Source organism: Bicyclus anynana, chromosome 3, assembly GCF_947172395.1.
Source record: "Bicyclus anynana chromosome 3, ilBicAnyn1.1, whole genome shotgun sequence".
NCBI lineage: Eukaryota > Metazoa > Arthropoda > Insecta > Lepidoptera > Nymphalidae > Bicyclus > Bicyclus anynana.
This window is the reverse complement of record NC_069085.1, coordinates 4,595,598-4,620,051: the sequence shown is the minus strand read 5'-3', so window position 1 is coordinate 4,620,051 and position 24,454 is coordinate 4,595,598. Positions and strand designations below refer to the sequence as shown.

The following is a 24,454-nucleotide window of genomic DNA, read 5'->3' as shown; positions in this document are numbered from 1 at the left end:
CTCAACTGTCTCTGCTATAAACTGTGACCTTAGCGCAATTGATATCTGGAGCAGACAGTATGGGCTTAAGGTTAATCCCCTAAAATCTAAGGCCATTATTATTGGTAGTCCTGCCCTCATCTCAAGAGTTGATTGGGTAGATCTCCGGCCAGTTTTGTATAATGGTACCACTATTCCTTTTTGTGACACAGTTAAAGATCTTGGGGTTCATCTTGATAACCAGTTGTCGTGGTGCGTGCATGTCAAAGAGTTGAGTAAAAAGATGTTTGCTACTTTTGGCTCACTGAGACGTTTAAGATCATTTTTACCAATTCCTACTAAAGTTATGTTAGCACATTCTCTTCTTCTTTCGGTTTTAGATTATGCGGACGCGAGCTATCTAAATATAACTGAGGACCAACTCAATAAACTTGAGCGACTTCAAAATCTTGCTATTCGGTTCATATTTAGCCTACGCAAATATGACCATATTTCTGAATTCCGTCAGAAGCTCAAGTGGCTCCCTATTCGTCGTCGCCGGGATCTGCATGTACTTTCACTTTTGTACTGTGTGTTGTTTAATCCAAAATCTCCTGTGTATCTGAAGGAGAAATTTACGTTTCAGGGAGTGCAGTCTGAACTGAGACAGTGTCGATTACTAACTCTATGTTTACCCGTGCATAAGACGAAATTTTATAAACATTCTTTCGTTGTGCAAGCCGTTAAGTTATGGAATGCTCTCCCTTTAAACATACGGCAATCAAAGACACTGGTCATTTTTAAAAATGCCGTAAAGACTCATTATCTGGTGCAGTAAAGACGATCTGTATATATTATTTCTTTTCAATATAAGGTATTTATTAGTATATTTTGATATGTATTTTATTCATTATTGTAGGTATTTGTGTAATATTGTTTATGTATTAGGATGTAAATTATTTGTATGTATGTGTATTACTAATACTATGGTTATTTTTGTTTTACGCCACCTGCTGATGTCCTTAAGTTTTCCTAAACCGAAGGTTGCCTGGAAGAAATCGCTACTTAGCGATAAGGCCGCCTTTTGTATGCTGATCTCTTCTTAATTTGTTTTTTATTTCACTTGTTTTTGTCTTTGTGGTGTGCAAATAAAGTATATTTATCTTTATCTTTATCTTTAACCTCGCTGGGATTTGTGTTTTTGCACACTGCGCAGCTATTCGCCTCGTGTTCAGAGTGGACTGAAAGTTGAGAGTTATACCCAAAAACATCAATGTTACGTTACTATGTAAATCTTCTCATCTAGAGACTAAAACGTACGTGATAGCCCAGTGGATATAAACTCTGCCTCCGATTCCGGAGGGTGTGTGTTCGAATCCGATCCGGGGCATGCACCTCCAACTTTTCAGTTCTGTGCATTTTAAGAAATTAAATATCACGTGTCTCAATCGGTGAAGGAAAACATCGTGAGGAAACCTGCATACCAGAGAATTATCTTAATTCTCTGTGTGTGTGATGTCTGCCAATCCGCATTGGGCCAGCGTGGTGGACTATTGGCCTAACCCCTCTCATTCTGAGAGGAGACTCGAGCTTAGCAGTGAGCCGAATATGGGTTGATGACGACGAGAGACTAAAACCTAATTAATTTCGTTAAAAAATAATGACAGGAACAGTTTGTAAATTTAACTTTGTTTTTGCAACTTGCCAGTGTGAACCTCGAATTTTTCTCTATCTCGTTCTAACTCGTTGCTATAGATAGAGAGACAATTGTTATCTAGTTTTAAAACATCGTTACAGAATAACGCTACTGATCCTAGATTTCGTTTCCCTCCTTTGACTGTACAAATCAAATTCCAATATCATTATTTTATGGGGCTTAAGTAGCAACTGACCTGAACAGGTTCCACTTCGTGGGGAGTCTGTGTCTGGATCCCGTAGGTCCCCATCATGGCTTGCAGACGCATCGACTCGGCGATCAGAACTACTTGCACCACCAGATCTGTCGCTATACCCTGCGCATTACATTGCATGCTACAATATCTTAATAAACGTTTATAACAAAATGCTCTTATAGCAGACAAAGTTCGAAAGCCTCGTGCGCTACACAAGCTTTTTAAATTAATATTATCTTTTTTTTAATTCGCAGCAAGTTTCTTAACGTTTCTTAACGTGTAACTTGTGAAAGTCTCATTTAGAAGGAGTGGCTGATGGAATTCTACAGAAAACATCTATTAGCGACCCGAGCGCTTCTAGCAGTTGACAGATTAATGAGATTGTAGCAGCATCAAATCTGGTTTAAGGGCATGTTACAGTAAATGTGCCAGAGTCAAACGAGTGAGGGAAGAATCAAAAATGGAGGGGACACGGAACTTTTTTGAAAGGACATCTATTGCAAGAGGATTTCGGCTTAGAAGGGACATTGGGACCGATGAGGTTTGTGACCTAAGTTGGAATTTCAAAAAACAAGATCCTCTTTGATGTTGTGCCGAGATTTGTTGTGTTGCGTTGAGATTGTTGTTTGTGTTTTTCTGTTATCGTCCGTGCAAAGGGCATTTTTGGGCGTCTCTTTATGTAGGTAGGTGTAAATTTTCCAGGAGTGATAAATTATTATCGTTCATGAAAAATAATACACACACTATCTCTCGTCCAATGTAATCGTCTTACATTTTGACCAGATAACAGGCATCTGCCATGGAATATTGTTAATTAATAACAATAATTATAATACATAACATAATAATTTGTTTTGCAATTTTAATCTGGATGGCCAAAAACTATTCAATGATCTTCTGAATGATCAAGCAAAGCAAAAGATTTCAAAGCTATAATATATTTTCGTGCCAACAACGTAAACAGAGACGTTTCAAAATATTTTTAGTAGATATGCTCTCATAACATGGTCGCGTGAAATATTAAAAGCTTTTTAGATTTCCAACATTGCCATAACTATAACGATGATGCAATTACAACCAAATAAATATGTACGTATATTACGTGCTCCTCATTAATAAAGCATGCTGTTCCCTTTATTAATGCAATACTTACAAATGTCGGTTTGGCCTGTATGAAAACAGAATAATTTTGAATTTTTACAAGATGTCTTAAATAAATGTACTAAGTTAAAATGCAAGACTCTGAAAGTAGTGTAACCGAATTAATGTTCTAAACACAGTGAAGAATGATTATTTATGAACAAAATGAAACCCTCGCTGAGTTTGTTGTTCAGAAGAGCCTCTTCTGATCAAGGCGCTTGGGAACCCTCGTAAGTGTAATTTTAAGTTTTCCACTTTACTTATTAGTATATTATTATAAAGTAACCTGACGTGTACTTAAAAAAGTGCTTGTAAACGAAGCCTCGTTCGGTATTACTATTTTTTTTATTCTTTACTTGCCCTTGACTGCAATCTCATCTGATGGTAAGCGATGATACAATCTAAGATCGAAACGGGCTTACTTGTGAGGCGTAGGATTAAAATCTATACATATACAGGTACGTGTATCTTCACGACATGATACCGGAACGCTAGAGCGCTTGACGGTACTATGCCGTCAAAACTAGTAGAATTACAATGCTACTGGATCATCCATGTACGTGTTGAAGTAAACCTTACCTGGAAAGCTGAGTACCGTCCGGCACGGCGTGGCCGGTTGTAGGAGGGCAGGTAGCGGCGGATGGGGTCCAGCTCGTTGACGTGCAGCAGGCCGCCCGTCAGCAGCTGCGCCAGAACGAACAGCGACTGCGCCCACAGGAACAGCCCGCCCGTGTCTGACACACACCATGGCTCATTGTCACGAGTGTGCAATAATAACCAGGAGCCTTAGCCATGTGGCGCGTTGATACTCTTTCTCCAAACGCTAACGCTTTGAAAACTAACAAAACGTATGGGAATGACAGATCCGATCGACAACTTGATCACGTAACCTGTCGATAGTGAATGTTATTCCCATTTTAGAATTTTCGAAGTGTTAACGTTTGCAGAAAGACAATCGACGTACCACAAGGCTACAGGCCCAGTTGTAGAAAAGTAACACTTTTTTTAGTTACCTGTTCTCATCTGAATGCCTAGTGTCACAAAGCAAGTCTCCACAAACACGCAGGTATTTAAATCACATGGAACCCTACTGAAAACCTGGTTTCATCTTAGTGCAAAATAAGTTATGTCAGATCGCTCCCGGGGTTGTTGGACCATTAAAGCCGCGGTTCTTCGCCGTGTCCTTCGTGCATTGTCACAGCTAGTATAGTTTTTAGTTTATTCTTAATATGAAAACATCTATATATATGAGTTTCTCTATCCCAGACGTTTTCGTATGACTTGCGCTTGCTTGTTTGCTCACAATTAATATAAAAATATAAAAAGGTACTTTAACTATGGACAAATATTTGCTTGTTGTATCTACAGAAGTAAAAAAGAATCGATTGCAAAGTGTCGATCGTACCCTAAACTTAAAAGAGCATACGATATTTTTAACATTTTATAATTAAGTTTTGTCGAATTACAGTCTTCTGAAGATTTTCGGTTGTTCTTCAAGCGAGACCATACTTTTGTCACATCTAAATGGCGTCACAAAGTTACACAGCTATACGATAAGCTAAGCTATTTGTTATTCATTGTATACTGAGTAACCACCACCTTAGCTTTGATAGCTCTAAAAACATAATTCTATATAAGATAAGCAATTTATATAGCGAAATAATACGAAAAGAAAACAGTGAAAATATGATAACGAAAACAACAATATTATAAGAAGTCGAGTAAAACTGTAAACCATTGTTTATTTCATATAAACAGGTTACTACATAAAATCTAATTTGCGTTGACATGAGGTTAATATGCTAGGAAAGGCACAGAAAGTTAGCACAAGAGTATGGCATTCTCAATACCTCTACAGTTTACCTTTGTTGTCGCCTTCTCCTTGATGGTCTGCAAGCATATTGTGTTCTTTACTTTTTGGTATAGCTTATTGAAATTTTAATTTATACTTTAATCTTACGTATCGTTATTAATTTCAGAGTAAAGAAGAATCATATTATTATCAGCTTATTTAAATGGCCTCCGACAGAGCTAATCCATGCTCCTTATACCACCACGCAACTTTAATGCTGGCCGGGTTTAACTATTTAACAATTGCTGTCAGATAGACTCGAGATTTTTCAGTAAAAAAAAAGCTTAATTTATATATCGCGGACTAAGGATTTAAGCCCAAGACCACTAGACCAAAGAGGAGGTTGTTTAAAGCCTTCAGCTTGTTTTACGTCAGACTTTGATGAACCCTAAATAAAACAGTAGAGTAGCACTCAGCCATTGAGAAACTTTTCCGCCTAGCCATCGACAAGGAGAAATTTAGAATGCTGACCGCCGACCTTCATAAATAGAGAGGCACTTAAGGAAAAAGCACCGAGAGCCACTTTACTGCTTCATTGAATGTGATTATGACTGATCACACTTCTCGTATTCACGTACTTGCTTACAGTAAGTGGCACAATTTATATAAGGTTTTGACAGTCATAAAAGACAGCGCTAACTGGACGACTTTTCACCGCAACTTGAACCTCAGTTTGCGCTGCTCATCTTTTAGACGAGGCAACTTTACGATTACGGTTAAGAGAGATCTTTTTCTTTGAACGACCCCAACGTCCATCGGCTCCTCGAACTATGTGGCCTGCCCATTGCCACTTCAGTTTCGCGACTCGCTGAGCTATGTCAGTATGAACATAATATCTTTATACGATCATACTCTAGTCTCTACTCTCATCTAGTTTGTCTAGTTTTAGTTATGAAGTCACACTCACTAGCCGGAACTCTGCGCACGGAGTAGGGCTCGCTGCGCTCAGAGTCGATGCCTTCGCGCGGGACGTAGTAGTACCAGGGGATTACCGGGTCTGGAATATTATAGTATCATCAATATTAGTCATTATAATAACACTATTGCAGACTAAACCGTGCCGTAAATGCCTGAGCTTTTAGAACATGAAATGAACTCGTTTGCAGTTTAATAGTTTTACATAATATTTTTGAATCTATAAAAAATAAGTTCGGTTGATTATATCTCCTAAAGACACCAAACTAGCACAAAACACAGCAAGCTCTGTCTTTAATAAAAGGAACTTTGAACTTAGATCCATTACGCTATTGTCAAAGATTTAGCTTCTAATGGCAATGACGAATTCGATTGTATTGGGTTTGTTCACCTGCTTTGTATGTGAGCATATGGGAGTTCATTTTGCGTTAGACAGTTGTGATTGAGTAATATTTACCGCCGTACTCGTCCATGTAGATCCTGGACTTGAGCAGCTTCTGGTACTCCTCGACCTGGTCGGGCAGCGTGCGGAACACGCCGTCGATGATCATCATCACGTAGAACAGCGGCCACTCCGACTCCACGCCGTCGAACTCCTTCAACTCGCCTTCGTTGTAATACCTGCAACGCACAGTTTACGGTATCTATTCGGTATCCAGGTGACCTTGCATTGTATCTCGGGTTTTTTGCCATCATCATCATCATAATGTGAGCCGATGGACGTCTAGGCTTTTTGCAGGGACTTCTAAACATCACGATACTGAGCCACCTGCATCCAGCGAATCCCTGCGACTCGCTTGATGTCGTCTGTCCACCTCGGGGGTTCGAACAACACTGCGCTTTCTAGTGCGGGGTTGCTATTCCAGCATTTTGGGACCTCAACGTCCATCGGCTCTTCGAACTATGTGTCCCGCCCATTGCCACTTCAGCTTCGCAACTCGTTGAGCTATGTCGGTTCTTCTGCCGATCTCCTCATTTCTTATTCGATCACGCAGAGATACTCTTAACATAGTTCCTTCTTAACTAGTAGTTCTTTAACATAGTTCCGTCGCCCGCTGTGTGACTCTAAGCCTTCTTATGAGGCCCATAGTCTCGGAACCATAGGTCATCACTGACAACACAAAGACTTTTGTCTTCAGGCACTGAAGAATTTCGGACGAAAAAATATTAAATATTTTTTGCCATACTTATGTGTTTTTATGACTTTTTATTCCGTGTTTTAAAGTACCACTATTATGCTATATCTTCATCTAATTATCTAATCTAATAAATAAAAATCTAATGCGATTATAAAAACTGTCTCTGTAGAATCGATGTTTCATAAGTGTAATCGTGTTCGATGTTGAAAGAGCTCTGGAAAACATTTTCGGGTTTCTAAACTTTAGTTTAGTATAAGATATATTAAGTAAACCTAATCTAAGCTTGCTTTACTCATCGACAATTTTGTTCGTGAATTTAGATGCGTTACTAGTCCCTATAAAATTAGTCTGAGTCCATATGAGTAACTAATAACTGAATACTGGTGGGAAATTTAGAAGCAATTTTAAAAGAGTTCCACGTGGGCGCGGGATTTTGGAGTATACATAAAAATATAGTAATAATTACCTCCTATTTGGATCTTCTAAGACACACTTGTATCCGTCCCGGCTGAATCGTTTGAAGCCATATTTTCCCTGCAGTCTGTTGAGGATGTTGTTCTTAGTCAGCTGCACCAGAAGCTCTTCGTGGGTGGCGAAGGCCGGGAACGATATCGTTGGCAAGAGAGCGGCGTCCACTCCCTGAGACGGTATATCTATTAGTTTATTCATTGAATTAGCATGGAGATTTCCAGTTATTAGATAGAAAAAAAAGTAAAATAGGTAAAGAGAACCAACCGGCTATAAGTTTTCTTCTGCACTCAACACAGCTGCTGCTGCTTTTTTGTGTTTGTATAAAAGCTTCATCATTAACAACCCATTCGGCTTATTGTTAAGCACCAGTCTCCTCTCAGAATGAATAGTCCACCACACTGGTCACAGTTATAACGTGGCCAACGTGGTAGACTATTCATTCATATGTATAATAAATATAGTGTTTAACTGTATGTATATTTTAAATAGGTGTATAACCTGAATTAAAGAAATTATTATTATTATAAAATAAAGCATATACCTTAGAACTGGACTCCCGAGGCAGCATAGTCTCGAAGATGCTTCTATTTCGGTTGTGCGCGTCTATGTCCACATACACTACACTCCAGGAGGCGCCCTTGTCACCAAACAGGTTGCACCCATTTATGGCCTCCAGCGCCGCCTTCGCCATACCTACAAACTCAGACTAATTACATAAGGACTAGTACCACACCCAAATTCACGAACAAAGTTGTCTGTCATTATCTTAGGAAACAGTGCTTAGATATTATACTAAACTAGAAGTTTTTGCAACAACAAGTACAAGTATTATAAACTTGTACATCTTCGAAGTAAGCCCACTTCCATTATACTAAAGCCATACTCGTTTGCACTGTTTGCCAACAAACAAATTAGAAATGAAAGTAGAAAACGCATGTCATATATTAACTTATTAATTTTAATTTTAATTAATAATCAAAATATATTAACTAAATCTAATTGTTCTAAGCTTATTAATCAAATTTATTAATTCCAGAACAAATTAATTGTAATGTGAAATGACTAGCGATTTATACTCTCATTTTTAATTTGTTTGTTGGAAAACAGTACTCGTCAAGAAAGGCTGGACTATATCAATTTAACTTGTCAACCTCCATTGTCTTTACTCCAAGCTACGCGACTACTACTACGCATTGACAATGTAAATTGTGCTTTCTTGGCATAACCAAAAGCTTAATGGCTTTTGGTTATGCCAAGACAGCACAATTAAGGAAGAAGAAGAAGGCTGTAGTATAGTTAGCCTTGTACTCAACTACCTACAATCATACATAATGAAAACCATTATGTCAAAGTTAGAAAAAAAAGTGCCTATAACATGCCTCCTATATTCTTTTAAAAAAATATATAATTACTAAAGTTTTATTTGAGCATATTATATGAAATTACCTATAGATGAAGCATGAATCTCAGGTTTTCCATCATTATACTTGGAGCCTCTCTCCCACATTCCATAATCAGGTGTCCTGTATGCCCTCTCTACATAGTAAACTAAATTCTGTACAAACGCAACTTCATCCTAAAAAAATAATATGTATATATATTAGGGCCTCCAATCAAACAAAAATACATAGCAGGATATGTTTGGATAAGGCTATAACTTAAACTACTACTATAATAAAAATGTATGTGACATTTTGCTAAAAAAATTCCCAAACATGATTACTAGCCTTTTAACATTAATGTTTCTCTCGTTTCATCCTGAAGTTTCGGTGGTATCACACCCTTGTGCCTCTGAGAACATGGTAAGCCCTCTGTCATTAGTATTAATATCTGATAGTTACACTTTTGAACAACCCAATAGGTGTATGCTCCAAATTGCCACTCCTATAAGAGAGTAGGCCTGGCCCAGAGGCTTCCACAAGGTATCTAACTAGGGTGGGCACTGTGCACACAAAGGGTTCAAAACGCTAAATTTCTCCTACAATACAGGTATGTAAAGAGCTCTCTAAGGAGGGCATTTTTACATTTACGAAGAGCATGCCACTGGCCTGGCTATTTAAATATACTTCTGATCTACTAGTGGTAGAGTGCGCGCACGATAAGTTTGCGCGTGGCCAAAATCGGAACTAATCAAAAGTGCTGCCATCTTGTCGTCTATCTTGGCGAGTCTAAGAGATCACTATCGCTGGCAACAAAATTGCGCCGCCAGTCGCGCGCAGCTTATCTTGCGCACACCCTATAGTGACAATCCTGTTTACAGCAAGTAGATCAAGAGTGATTACAACAAAATTAACTACTGATACACTAAAAGTGCATTTCATATATTGTTTACTACCTGTGTATAAACAATCTGCAGGCCAGATGTGATCATCTGAACAAGAAACAACAAATACAGTGAGATGACATCAATCTGCAGGTGATGGTACTGCTCATCACTCAGCACTGGCTCCCCGGTGGTGAGGTGGAACTTCACATGCAGCGCATGGGCTGCACTCTGTCGAGTTTTGAATGCCTCTACAGTAGACGCTTGCTTTATCCAGCACTCGAGTATGCCTCTCATACATTTCACAGTGCTCTGACCCAGTTCGTGAGACTTGCCTCTGTCATCATCAATACGTCTGTAACAAGGAAATAATCACAGTTAAAAAAAATGTATTCTATTAAGCTTTTTAATAATTTTTCAAGGAATAGTACCTAGTAGTAGTAGTAGTAGTATAAATATAGTAAGATATATTCATACAATTTTATTTTCTTTTCCAAGTATAACAAGAAGAGAAGATTGTATGTTTTTTTTCTTTTTGCCAACAATGTCAAAAATACAAAACTAAAAATGTGATAAGTCCCATACATAATATGGGATTATTATATTAGATGATGGTGACTCTTAGTACAGATTCAGGGCTTACATACATTTTATTTACAATCATTATTTCTAAATTCATTTCTAATTTATGTAGTGTACTAGATAATCACACAAACAGTCTCAATTGTAAGGTCAATCATCAATAGCTTAAGTCTACAAACCTTAGTTTTAAACATAAGACATTTCTTAGCTTAGCTTGACAACCTCTGGATGACCTCTTTGACGCTGTGGTATGTACTGTGAATTTACAACACAAAGGTCCTGGGTTTGATCCCCGGCTGGATTGAGGCTTTGGCCATGGTTGGTTACCACCCTACCTGCAAAGACTTACCACCAAGTGATTCAGTATGATGTGTAGAAACCGGAAGTGGTGTGGATTTTCATTAGCAAGCTTCCATCTTAGATTGCATCATCACTTATCATCAACAAGTAATTAACATTCCCTCATTTTTTTAATTAATATAAGATTTACCTGTAAGCTTGGTATAAGCCCCATACTGCTGCAGCACAATATATGCTATCCCTCACACTGCCAATATGTAGATCAGATGACAACACTGGAAACAGCCCAGTTATTGGACTTTGAAATCTTAGTAGTTGTCTCTTAACTGGAATTAAATACATGGTTTTTAATAATTATTTTCTGTATATCTCTGTGTATTAGCCACATTTTTAAACATTGCCAACATTCTCCATAACTTTAAGATAAGGGACACAATTTAAGATCTATTTACAAAAGAAATGTCTTTTATTCTAAAAATATTCATTTTAGAACATGTTGCTTATATTTTTTTTAATTAATTTTCCTTAAAGAATAGAACTAAACCTAGAGTTATAGGAAATACTCCTGAGCATGTATATACATAAATATATGATGTAAGTCAACACAAAACTATGCATGTGTAGCTAATTTCCGTGGAGTAGCTAAATTGGATCATTTAAATAGTTTATAAATAGTTTGGATCACTTTTTTCAGTGATTTTGTAGACACATGTCTAATAGTATAAAATTATTGCATAAAACACATCAAAAGTACCGGGATCTGCATTAGCAAAAGATGAAGATGCATGTTGTAACTAATTATTTAAGCAATTTGTTGCTCGCATTACCATGAGTGATTTTCTTTAAATCTACCACAGGAAGAGCAAAGTAACTTTAAACACACATCTTACCTATAGCATAGTATATGTCTAGCTGCCTCACTGTATCTTCATAATTAGAGATTTTCAGGAACTGCTGTGCATTGATGTCATCAATACTACCTTGGCGAATCATATTATCAGGAAAAGCCTGAAATTTATATCACCATTCAATCACTATCACTCATACGCTGTTTATGAATAACGTATTGTTTTTGTATTCTACACTAAAATGAATGTTTTTGTACTGAATTAATTATAATTTTATAGTTAGTTTGGAACTACTTTGTTTGGCTTGTTATTATCACTAATTATTACTACCAGTATTATTTTATGTGTAGTGTTAAGTTATTGTGTTACATATATCATTATGTTAATTAAGAATAACTAAAAATAATAAAAATGTAATAATTTTTTAATTTATAAACTTGAACTATTTTTATTATGGGTGAAGGACGAAGGTCAACAGAGGTCAATATTACTGTCAACTGTCAAGTGTCAACCCTCTGACACCCTCTGACAATTTTTTTTTTTCTATAATTGGATATAAGTTTGTGTTCTAGCTTCTAACCACAGACGGCTAAAAATAAACCATATCTGTGCTCTTGGACTAATAAATATTCATAAAACTAGAATAGAATACAAATAGAAAAAGAAATAAAAATAGAGTTTACATAGAAAAAGAATTCAAAAGTTCAAAACGGTATCTAACAATCTGTAGTTCAAAACTTCAACTTGCTCAAAAAGTCAAAGTCAAACTGTCAAAACGTATACCAAAATTTTTTTTGGTATACGTTTGGCAATATAATGTTTATCAACAAAACATTTATCGATTTGGAAAATAAATTTAATGCAAATAATATACTGTAAATTGCTATTTCTAACACTTTATTTGCATGCATTAGCTTACTGGACCTCAGGTCAGTGGTACTAACTGGTACTAAACTCCCTTGCTAATAAATATTTATGGTTTTACAAATTGAAGATAATATTTTGTAAGTATTTTACGTCAATTATGTACCTATTATATGAAAGAATAGAATGTTTTAAATAAACACGTATATTACCAAACAGCATGAAAGGATGTAAGTGTAGCAGTAGTTTTAGTATATTTTCAATACATACGCAGAAGGCAGAAGGCAATACGTTTAACGATGAATGATGAAAGTCGCCAGGACCCAGAGAATAGGAGCACGAGCGGCAGAGATGGACAGGTTTTCTATGAGTTATTCAATTGTGTTACCATAACAATTTACTAACCACACAGGAATGGTTAATTGCGCTACACATTTTTAATTACAATTTTATTTTAAAGCATGTTATAGGTCATGCCAACCCGCTGACAATGCAAATGTACAAAAACGTGTAGTATGCGCCAAACTTTGGGGCCATTAAACAAGAAGCTTAGGACTGCACAGTGTGCACATACTTATCCCAGTAAGCTCATAATAGCTGCATAGTACCAATCCAAGATTAGCCTTTATGCTATTTGAGCAATTGTTTAGTTTCGCTTAGTGGGTATTAGACCGGGAAACAAGAAAATGAGCACACAAAAGTTAAAGTCATTTCATAATCTGCACATTTAAAATTACTACCAAATTGTTTTTAAATATCTCTTTGTGCTTCACTTAAGGATAAAGGGGTACACAAAAGACAATAGATTATGGCACCAAGTTACCTCAATCTGACACTGCATAGTTCAGCTTGCTGCAATGTCAGAGTGGACTAAAAGTTTGGCACATACTATACTGCTGTGCTAAGCGCAAAAGCGGTATCTCAGTGACAGCCAGTTTTGAGATAGTTCTACCATTTTCTATACTTTAAAAATAAAATATTGCTATAATGTTAAGATGCATATTTTTCCAAGCTAACAGATAGCACATAAATCAAATAAAGTTTTTTTTTTTGAGATACCGCTTTTGAGCTTAGCACAGCAGTACCTAAGTCCACTGATCACTATTTTATTATATTATACAGTATTTTTATAAATTGTGTGTTAGAGGTTTTGACTAAAAACAGTTTTTCAGCATATATCACCAGATACTTGAAACTCAATATTATACTTTAATTTGCCATATGTTAATATTATGTATTTGAAAAATAGAATTTGTCTTTAAGTTTGCATTATTGTTGTTCAATACAAGAAACTAACATTCAGTATTGTTTGAATATCTAATCTGCTTGAAACTGTGATTTACTTGGGGTGAGGTTCTTGGTGATTCATTTTGATAAGAAGTGTTTTATCTCTAAATTTGTCTGATTATATTGGAATTATTAGAATATTGGACTAATTTTTATTATTTTACTAATTTATATACAATTCTAATATTATTTATGGTAAAATAACCTTTATCTGTTTGTTACTTGCTAAATATATTTTAAATCTTGAAAATCCTAAAACAATTCTGCAGGAGATTATGTTGCTCACAGTAGCTACAACTTAAAAGCCTATGTTACAAAATTATGTACCTACTTTTTAGAATATGTACTTAATGAAAATTTTTGAAAATTTCACCATTTTTTGAATTTTATATTCTCTAAGATATTGTAAAAATAAATCTCAGTATATTACTTTTTTAATATTTTTTCTAATAATAAAGCCTCATAGTAAATACACAAAATGATGTAAGACTTATTACTTTTCTTTTTATTAGCTGGACTTATTTAATTTAATTGGAGGAAGTTGGCCACCAGCACCAAAGGAGCCAGAACACCCTGAGTATGGGTCACAGCCTCACAGTCCAAAACGAACTATGCAGCGGCCCACCCATGAACGCATCAAGTCTATAAACCTCATCAACCACTTGGAGCGCCGAAAAAATAAACCTACTACATCCGGGACAAGTATCAACTCTGACGAATCTATCCAAACTACAAAAATGGTTCATGAACCTAAAAAAATCGAAACTGGCCTTTTGGTAGGTAAGTGACTTATTGTAAAAAACAAGAAATAATATCTGACAGTCAAATGGGTTAGAATTTAATAGAATTCCTAGTAGCACTTTATTAAGACATTGCTTAGAAACGCTGGTTGCAGTAATTGATTTTCACTATGTCCTCTTGATGCTGATTCCTAATCTAAGCTATATAGAAATAAAATGTAAAAGTATAAAGTTTTGCAATGTATGAGGTAAATGTTGTAATGTGTGGTAAACGCTATCAGGGCAACCTTATAATATAATACAATATGTTAGCTTTACCAGTTAATTTTTTATGGTGTGAATTAACAATCAATTAACTGACATGCACATTTATGGTTTAGTTATAATTTAAACCATCCTGCCTAGAAACTTCTCAGATGCAATAACAAATGCTAAAGTTTTATCAAAATCGGTTCTTCATACAGATTATAGAGTTATAACTACAAAAATGTTTTGTTGTGAGTTTTGTCCTCTATTTTGACTTCAAATGTCATCCACACACAAACAAATAAACAATACATTACTGTTAAAATTTCTAATAAAGAGTTGTTTTACCATTTTCTTATGTGTGCGGTTATCACTGTCGCCATACATATTCTATAAAATGGCCTAAAAACCTAAAAACAGTCACATTTTAATAAACACACACAAACAATTTCAAAGTGGAGCACAGACTGCATTTGACTGCGTACTATTTTCGTTTTCCTATTTTCTAATTTTAGGCGTAAGGTAGCGCGGGGGTGATCGGCCGATGTTACGTAGTTCACTTCGACATGTCTCACGCGTATTATCTCCGCGAACTGTCCATCGATGAAATACCGCTTTGTGTACTACAGTATGAGCAGAGTATGTAGAGTAGTCAAATATATCGTGTTCTTACTACGATTCAACATAGCAACTTTGTTGAGGAGTCAATTGTGTTATGTCTGAAAAAAACATGTTAAGTCGGACCTGATGCCTACGTCTGGTCTCTCGGCTATATTACGAGAGTAAACGAATAAAGTATCACACGTGCACTAAAATAATAAGTACAAAATAAATTTGATTTATTGGCTAATTTGAAATGTGGCTTTCAAGTCAGAATGTGATTGATTAGGTGTTCAAACCTTAAATAAGTTAAAAATTATTTCGTAGGGCTGAGATCTGATTCACATTGGTATTATTAAAAATTATTATTTAACAATTAATAGAGCAGCATATTTTTTACAGATGTGTGTAGTGGTGAAACTCAAGAAGAGTTTTACGATTCTCCATCTCTGGGATCGCCCCGGGCGGTGAACGCCAAAGCCAACCAGTCACCACAAGCACTGCAAGAGGACATCGGAGTAGGGTCCCTAGTAGAAGTCGCCACAGATGTCGATCAGAATTACTACGGCGTAGTAAGGTGGATCGGCCTGATTGATGGTAAGACATGGTAATTTTGTAGTGGGTTTCATGTTTTGCTTATTTTTGTAAACCATGATCGTAAAATTGTGTTTTACGCGGGATAATTTTAACAAAATCTTTACCTTTAATTATTATTATGGTAAAACTACTAATAGTTTAAAAACATGTGTGTTTTATTTTAGACAACACAACTGAATTAAAACTTCTTTAGCTCTTCCTCTCAACATCCGTTCGCTTTGCGCGATTACACTTTTTTGTAACGTATTCGCCAGCTAGATTACTCTCCAAGTCAAGTGTGCGTAAAGAAGTTTTACTTTAAAAAGTTCATCTATTTAGTTGTATTAACTACGAACTAAATATAATGCGTATATATTTGGTCGGCAGACATAGCGACGGCGGGTGTAGAGCTGGAAGAGAGTGTGTGCGGACTGGGTGATGGCAGTCACCGCGGGCAGCGGCTGTTCGCGTGCGGCGCGGGCCGCGCGCTATTCGTGCCGCTGCCGCTGTGCCGCCGCGACGCGCGCTTCCGCGACACGCCGCCGCCCGAGCCGCACCACGCCGAGCACTACGACCAGGTGTGTACACACGTAGTACCGCGGGCAGCGGCTGTTCGCGTGCGGCGCGGGCCGTGCTTTGTTCGTGCCGCTGCCGCTGTGCCGCCGCGACGCGCGCTTCCGCGACACGCCGCCGCCCGAGCCGCACCACGCCGAGCACTACGACCAGGTAGTACAAACGTAGTACCGCGGGCAGCAGTAAATACTTAGACCAATTATTGTATATGACCTGCTTCGCTAGACGTTACTTTTCTGTCAAAGTATATGATCAACGATCCAATGCTATTATAAAAACTGTCTCTATAGAATCGATGTTAAATAGTTGTAATCGTGTTCGTCGGTTAAAGAGCTCCGTAAAAATACCTTTTTGTGTAATTGAATTGTGTAAAAAACGGGCAAAAACTTCTTGTTTAGTATAAGACATATACCAAATCTAAGCTCGTTTTCCTCAGAAAATGACAGACAATTTTGTTCGTGATCATGAGTGCGATACAGGTCTTTCTATAATTGGTCTGAGAGTAAATAGCAATATGTCGTCATGGACGAGAGTACGGGACACCCTATATGTTTAATGTTATGTGTCGGTTGCAGCCCGAGTGCCCCGTGGTGCGCGGCGTGGTGCCGCCGCTGAGCGCGCTGGGCTCGCTGGCGGGCAAGAGCCGCGGCATCCAGGGCCACCACAACTCGTGCTACCTGGACGCCACGCTCTTCGCCATGTTCACCTTCACCAGCGTGTTCGACGCGCTGCTCTACCGCCCGCCCGAACCGGAGGTTACTTTTATTTAATACTAGCAGACGCAGCGCGGCTACACCCGCGGGATTCCCGTTCCTGTAGGAGTACGGGTATAAAATATAGCCTATAGCATCCGGAGATAGTGTAGCTTCCCAACTGTGAAAGAATTTTTCAAACGTTTTCAGTACTTTCAGAGCTTGTTCTATGCAAACAAGAAACAAACAAACAATCAAATCTTTCCTCTTTATAATATTATTATATTTAATATCGTTGTATGATAACAGTAAGTAAAATTTCTCGTAGACAATGACAAAATCACTGACGGTAGTATCATCTTAGTTCAATGATGATGATGATGACGATGATGTTGATGATGATAATGAATAATTTGTGGTTTTTGTGTGGTTCAAAAAAGGACTCGCCCCACTACACGGAGGTGCAGCGCGTGCTGCGCGAGGAGGTGGTGAACCCGCTACGCAAGCACGGCTACGTGCGCGCCGACCGCGTCATGAAGCTGCGCACGCTGCTCGAGCGCCTCTCCGACGTGCCCGGCCTCACGTCCGAGGAGAAGGTAATACTTCCAAACCAGCAAACCCCGTCTCGATTCGACAAGCTACCTCCTACCCTCCCCTGACCCTATTCGTGGCAACTTCACCCCATTGGCCAGTACAGTTACACAAGCAACCAATAAGCGTCTACAAATAGAGTTACAAAAGGATATGACTACACCACAATACGCCTATACTAACAGTACAACTAGTCAAGAAGGTAAACATAGCTATAAACATATAGCGACTGCTGTGTGAGGAAGTGGTGATCTCCCTGCTAACTTAGTCTAATGTCTATACAAATCATGCCCACATAATGGTGGCAAGAATACTGACTGCACTGCTATGTTGGACAGCCATGCTCCTTTTTTCCTTGCAAAACATGTATTCCTTTTTTCATTGATCCTTTACTCGAAAAATTAGCTTTTCCTGCCACACATCACGGTGGCAATTGCGGAAATAATTCGGAGATGTTTTGCATTGCGACTTCATGGCCCAAGAGTCTCCAGGCAAAAGGAATAAGCATGTAATTATAAGTCTGAGAGCCACACTTAAGTCAATTACTGGTTTCAGCATTTTTGCTTTGAGCCCTGGTCTTGATACTTGGTTAGAGTTTCTGTTCTCATCTTCATTGTATTTGTTTTACAGGACCCTGAAGAATTTTTAAATGGTTTAGTAGCACAACTGCTTCGAGCGGAGCCGTTCCTGAAGCTGTCTTCAGGCCAAGAAGCATATTGCTATCAACTGTTTGTGGAGAAAGATGAACATGTCACATTGCCAAGCGTTCAACAACTTCTAGAACAGTCTTTCGCAACTTCAGGAGTCAAACTTAGTGAGGTAACTTTTATCTCATAATTTTACCTGACTGACCATTTCATAAGTAATTATTGTAGTGTATATCTATTTGCAATCAAGTACATGCTATAGGGGAAATGTTGCTAAAAACTTCTGCCAGCATAAAAGGCAGAAAATGCCCTAAAGACAGTATACATACAGCCATATACGACTGACACTTCTAAAATATTCCTCGGTCAACATGGACACGCATAAAATACGCATAGCTAAGGATACACGCCTTCATGGACTTCACCACATACCTTTTCCTTCATTATACCCATGACAGTATGATATAGACTTTTATCACGATCTCTCCCAAACGTGAGAGATCGTGGTAAAAGGATGTTTTACTAACCAACGTCGCCACTTATCTACAAAAGTGCTATATTTCACAAAACTTTACTACATATCTTCATAGATATACCTTGCCATAGATAATAAACGTTGCGAAAAAAAATGAACTATTATCAGCATAACCAACCCCAAACCACCTTTTTTATATTTCTATTGAAGCTGTAACATTTCTTTGTTTTTTTTTTTAATATTTTAGGTACCAGCTGCGTTTATAATTCAGATGCCTCGCTTCGGAAAGCAATACAAACTGTACCAGCGAGTGCAGCCGTCGCCGTTATTGGATGTCACTGATCTCATAGAAGGATGTAAGTTTCTATATATTCATCATCTATATTTATATCAGCTCAGTCAATTTTGATAGAGGTTGTGACATTTTGACGACCTCCAGCGCAGTTGGTAGTGCTGTGGATCCCAACAGAGAGCTCCTGAGTTCGATAAATAAAAAATAAACCCTGGCTGAGGTTGTTGTGGGCTTTTCTCGGACCAAGGCATGTTTGTAACCCTAGTAACTTTAATTTTAAGTTTCAACCAATTATTGTCACAATTATCCAATAATATTATTACATCACGTTTGGCTTTGATTCCCATTATTTTATTTAATATTATCTGAATTGGCTCAGGTCTGGTTTGGTGGTAGACTTCGACCGTGGGTGGGACCCTATGGGAAAAGACGTACCGTCAAGCGTTATGGTGTTCAGAAATTGTCAGAGGTATGGGTAGAATGTGAAGTCTGCCAATTCGCATTGGGCCAGCTTGGTGGACTTTGGTCTAGCCCCTCTCTTTCTGAGAGGAGACTCGAGTTCAGCAGTGAGCCGAATATGGGTTGATAATGATGATGGGTAGAATAAAGAAATTAAATACCACGTGTCTCAAACGATGAAGGAAAACATTGTCAAGAAACCTGCATATTTACTTAATTCTTTGCGTGTGTGAAGTCTGTCAATCCGCATTGGGCCAGCGTGGTGGACTATTGGTCTAACCCCTCATTGTGAGAGGAGACTCGAGTAGTGAGTGAGTATGGGCTGATAGCGAACGTACTGTCGGCAGTGCCGCGGCAGTGCACGGTGTGCGGCGCGCTGGCCCGCTGGGAGTGCGGCGCGTGCGCGGCGGCCGGCGCGCTGGACGCGGGTGCGCTGTGCGCCGCGTGCCTGCGGCTGGCGCACGCCACGCGCCCGCACCACAAGGTATGCTCGATAATTATATTCAAATCAATTATATTTTATACTAGAGATAGGGCCTCAGACCAATTATAGAAGGACCTGTATCGCACTCATAGTCACGAACAAAATTGTCTGTCATTTTCTGGAGAAAACGAGCTTAGATTTGGTATATATCATAAACTAAACTAGAAGTTTTTGCCCGTTTTTTACACAATTAAATTACACAAAAAAAGTATTTTTACGCAGCTCTTTAACCGACGAACACGATTACAACTATTTAACATCGATACTATAGAGAAAGTTTTTATAATCGCATTAGATCGTTGATCATATACTTTGACAGAAAAGTAACGTCTAGCGAGGCAGGTCCTATACAATAATTGGTCTGAGGATAGGGCACTAGCGCGTCAAAAATGAGGCGAACAAATGTGTATAATTGTCTTAATTTCATTTAGTCCCTTATCAAACAACGAACGTTATTTAAACAAAATAATACCTAAATATCGTCTACAATTTTGAGTTGTGTGTTGTAAAAACTATGTATACATAAATATGTAATGGAATTAAAGACAAAGCTAGGCATGTATGCGCTGTGTGTGCAGCGGTGTAGCTAAATTGGGATCACTTTTTGCGGTAATTTTATAGGCACATAACCCTTAGAAAGTATAAAATTACTGAGTAGCTGCTAACTATTTTAGACAGTGTAGCTTCTAGCAACTTCATCTATATTATTGTGCAAAATTTACTAGTTTATTGTCAATATCTAGATAAGGTTAAAGTTAAGTAAAATGTGAAGCTGTTTGTTTTCCACCATAGAGTAATTAGGTATGGAGATGCATCGCACCCAAATTCACCAACAAAATTGTCTATCGTTTTTTGACAGAGACAAGATAAACTCATACATTGACAATATTTAACATCAATAACTGTGTCCTTACACTACACACCCCTAATTATAAACACGTGATCATATACTTTTGACAGAAGGATAATGTCTAGTCTCCTAAATTCGTCTGTAAACACAACTATAAATTTGATTTGCAATACACACGCATATAATTTTTCAAGTCTAACAAACACATTGTTTAGACTAACCACAGTATAATTATTCAATTACTTGATAGATGTTTTGCTTTACCGTCAAAAGAATAGACTATTTTGAAATATTTGTATAAACATGTGATTTTAGATTATATACTTTTGACAGAGGGGTAATGTCTAGCGAGGCAGGTCCTAACGTAATTCGTCTGAGTTTTGCATATAAATAAAAAAATGGTGTTGTGTACAGGCGACGCCGCTGTCAGTGTGCGAGGAGTACGCGCCGCTGCTGGAGACGAGCCCCGCGCCGCGCGTGTACATGGAGCTGTTCGCCGTGCTGTGCATCGAGACCAGCCACTACGTCGCCTTCGTGAAGACCGGCGCCCCGCACGACGCGCCCTGGTGCTTCTTCGACTCCATGGCCGACAGGAAGGGTAAGTTCCTTCCTTCATCTATTGCAGTAAAACTTCTTTACGCACACTTGACTTATAAGCGTTACGAAAAATGTAATCAAACGAGGCTTTTACTTCGACTATTAATAACAGGACCTGCCTTGCTAGACAGTATTGGTAAATTTAATTGCGTTGCTTCTCCATATCTAATTCCTAGATCTAGGTCTAAATTCACAAACCACGGTGCGCCAGTGTCATGACGCATGAATCGGTTCTGAAGGACCTGAAGCGGTTATCAGAGTGGCCTTTGGGCGGTGGACAAACACTACACTAGCGTAGGTCATTATTGGACGGATGCAGATCTTGTTGAGAGTAACCTTGGAGCGGAGGGACGATATGGGTTGTTATAGTCCCCGTTCACTTACAACTTTTAGTTGGCCGAGTATAGAACAGGTATAGCGTTGTAGGTATGGCAGCCCGGACATCTGTTCAACTAAATCGTCCAACTATAATCGAGTCTCCTCCCAGAATGAGAGGGGTTAGGCCAATAGTCCACCACGCTGGCCTAATGCGGATTGGCAGACTTCACACACACAGAGAATTAAGATAATTCTCTGGTATGCAGGTTTCCTCACGATGTTAAGTTCTTAAAATGCACACAACTGAAAAGTTGGAGGTGCATGCCCCGGGCCGGATTCGAACCCACACCCTCCGGAATCGGAGGCAGAGGTCATATCCACTGGGCTATCACAGCGCTACAACTATAATACGCACAATTAAAAAGTCGTCGAACTATTGGCCAACTAAAAGTTGTAAGTGAGCGGGGGCTCTTAACTCAGACCAATTATAGAAGGACCTGTATCGCACTCATAGTCAACAAAATTGTCTGTCATTTTCTGAAGAAAACGAGCTTAGATTTGGTATATATCTTATACTAAACTAGAAGTTTTTGCCCATTTTTTAAACAACCAATTACACAAAAAGGTATTTTTACGAAGCTCTTTAACCGACGAACACGATAACAACTATTTAACATCGATTATATAGAGACAGTTTTTATAATCGCATTAGATCGTTGATCATCGTTGACTTTGACAGAAAAGTAACGTCTAGCGAGGCAGGTCCTATACAATAATTGGTCTGAGACTCTTAATGATGATGATCATTGCAGGAGAGCGCAACGGGTACAACATCCCGGAGATCGTGGAGATCGCGGAGCTGGGCGCGTGGCTGAGCGAGGAGGGCGGGCGCGCGCTGCACGCCGCGGCGCCGCTCGACCGCCAGCTGCCGGCGCCCGCCAAGCGTCTGCTGGCCGACGCCTACATGTGCTTCTACCGCAGCCCCGACCTCGCCATGTACCGGTAACGAGCCCGGCGACACCACCTACACCACCTCCACCACCTACACCACCTACACTGTCTCAACTGTATGTGCAATCGTGGAGCGCAAACGCACTAGCAGTCTTAAATTTCGTTGCGATGCGACAAGAGAGCGATATTTTCGATCCGCCGACATGTCTTTTTGTCTTCATGCAAAATGTCGTAACGCATTAGTTTTACTCATCGTCATCTGTAAAAGTGGATGACACACTTCATTGTAAGTGGAAACCATCACTTATAGACAGATTAACACTTGCTGCTCTGTTAATCAACTCGAGGCGTAGGTGTCCTTCAGACTGAAGCACAACAATGCTGATTGGATTGAAAAAGAAGCATGGCCGTAGTAAATCATTCATGGTCGAGCTCTGTTAAAAAAAAATCGACTAGTTTTACTTTTAAACTAAATAGTTTGTATACTTCACTATATAATCGAAGGGAATTCCCAAAATGTTAGTGCAAATATTGGCATACCTTTGATATTTGCAACTTACTTTTCACACATGCGTTTTTATAACAAACATAATTTATTTGCTGAGCGATTTCAGTCTACTATCATTAGCCAAACTCTACTATTAACGGCCGTTTTCAATAACCTACTCAAGATTACGAATAGATAGCTATCCTCGATTATCAGTAACAGTAAAACTATCTTTACATAGTCAAACTATCTGTCAGTAAGTTATTGAAAAGTAGATATGAACTGAAAATAGAAATGACAGATAAATAGGTTATTGAAAACGGCCTTTAGTATGTAAACTATGCAAACATTAAATGAGAATGATGATGAAATGAAAAAGTATTTTAGCATAATATAGTAGCTCTATTTGTAATATACTATAAATCTAATCTTGTAATTGTAAATGACTAATTAAATAATAGAAGACGAAAGTCTTCGAACAGTGCGTGTTGCCAGTGATGACCTATGGTTCCGAGACTTGGTCGCTAACTATGGGCCTCATAAGAAGGCTCAGAGTCACACAGCGGGCGATGGAACGAGCTATGTTAGGAGTATCTCTGCGTGATCGAATCAGAAATGAAGAGATCCGCAGAAGAACCAAAGTCACCGACATAGCTCAACGAGTTGCGAAGCTGAAGTGGCAATGGGCGGGGCACATAGTTCGAAGAGCCGATGGACGTTGGGGTCCCAAAGTGCTGGAATGGCGACCCCGCACTAGTAAGCGCAGTGTTGGCCGACCCCCCACCAGGTGGACTGACGACATCAAGCGAGTCGCAGGGATTCGCTGGATGCAGGCGGCTCAGTATCGTGATGTTTGGAAGTCCCTACAAATATGCTGACAAATATGGCTGATATGATGATGATGATGATGATGAATTAAATAATTATTTAGTTGATGAATCCTAACAAATGAGACAGACCTATTTTCGTTAGTTTTTGTGTTATATAAGTCATAATTATGACGCACACAAACCTTTCTACAAAAGGCATTCCTAGTTAATAGATTTATGTTTAGAAGCTATTAATACTAATTAGAAATAATAAAACTGTAAACATATTGTATAATTATTATTTATTTGTAAATTATTTTTAAATAACGTAAAATAGTATTTATGTAAATGAGATAATATTGTGTAAATAAAAAATATAAAACAATAAGTGTTTTTTTTTTTCCATTTCCTAATAAAAATAGTTTTATGTATGTATTAGATTCATTATTATCATAGCTAATTGTTCCCTTAAAGTATTAATTAATATCCTTATATCTAAAAATATTGAACACATGAAAAATTATTAAAAACCACTCACTAAACTAAAAATAGAAAA

At 38.3% G+C, this 24,454-nt stretch overlaps 2 protein-coding genes across 6 annotated transcripts in view; one reads left to right on the top strand and one right to left on the bottom strand.

Annotated features, from left to right (window-relative positions):
* Positions 1–15,002, bottom strand: part of LOC112055555 (probable phosphorylase b kinase regulatory subunit beta) — a 24,616-nt gene extending 9,614 nt beyond the window's left edge. The window contains exons 1-13 of one of the 5 annotated variants that reach the window (XM_052891042.1): positions 14,846–15,002; positions 11,403–11,520; positions 10,703–10,838; positions 9,703–9,985; positions 8,814–8,943; positions 7,909–8,060; positions 7,363–7,535; positions 6,215–6,378; positions 5,750–5,839; positions 4,854–4,880; positions 3,570–3,724; positions 3,004–3,018; positions 1,851–1,970 (exon numbers count right to left, since the gene is read on the bottom strand). In XM_052891042.1, coding sequence (XP_052747002.1) covers positions 1,851–1,970; positions 3,004–3,018; positions 3,570–3,724; positions 4,854–4,880; positions 5,750–5,839; positions 6,215–6,378; positions 7,363–7,535; positions 7,909–8,060; positions 8,814–8,943; positions 9,703–9,985; positions 10,703–10,838; positions 11,403–11,520; positions 14,846–14,884 — 1,602 coding nt within the window. In that variant the 5' untranslated portion in view covers positions 14,885–15,002. Of the gene's footprint in view, positions 1–1,850; positions 1,971–3,003; positions 3,019–3,569; positions 3,725–4,853; positions 4,881–5,749; positions 5,840–6,214; positions 6,379–7,362; positions 7,536–7,908; positions 8,061–8,813; positions 8,944–9,702; positions 9,986–10,702; positions 10,839–11,402; positions 11,521–11,690; positions 11,856–14,845 lie in introns of those variants that run through there. The other 4 variants (XM_052891037.1, XM_052891041.1, XM_052891039.1 and 1 more) reach the window with 4 other exon arrangements.
* On the top strand, positions 12,152–24,454 carry LOC112055556 (ubiquitin carboxyl-terminal hydrolase CYLD). The gene is made up of 12 exons (XM_024095732.2): positions 12,152–12,364; positions 12,499–12,583; positions 14,024–14,291; positions 15,500–15,694; positions 16,061–16,251; positions 16,822–17,001; positions 17,379–17,534; positions 18,160–18,348; positions 18,899–19,007; positions 19,750–19,886; positions 21,151–21,334; positions 22,464–24,454. The coding sequence occupies exons 1-12, from the start codon at positions 12,336–12,338 to the stop codon at positions 22,655–22,657; spliced, it is 1,917 nt and encodes a 638-aa protein (XP_023951500.2). The 5' UTR covers positions 12,152–12,335; the 3' UTR covers positions 22,658–24,454.

Coding starts and splice junctions, on each gene's coding strand:
- LOC112055556 (XM_024095732.2), top strand. CDS start 12,336: ATGGTTTTACAAATTGAAGATAATATTTT. Junction 16,252..16,821: donor ACGCCGAGCACTACGACCAG/GTGTGTACACAC, acceptor TGTCGGTTGCAG/CCCGAGTGCCCCGTGGTGCG. Junction 17,002..17,378: donor ACCGCCCGCCCGAACCGGAG/GTTACTTTTATT, acceptor GGTTCAAAAAAG/GACTCGCCCCACTACACGGA.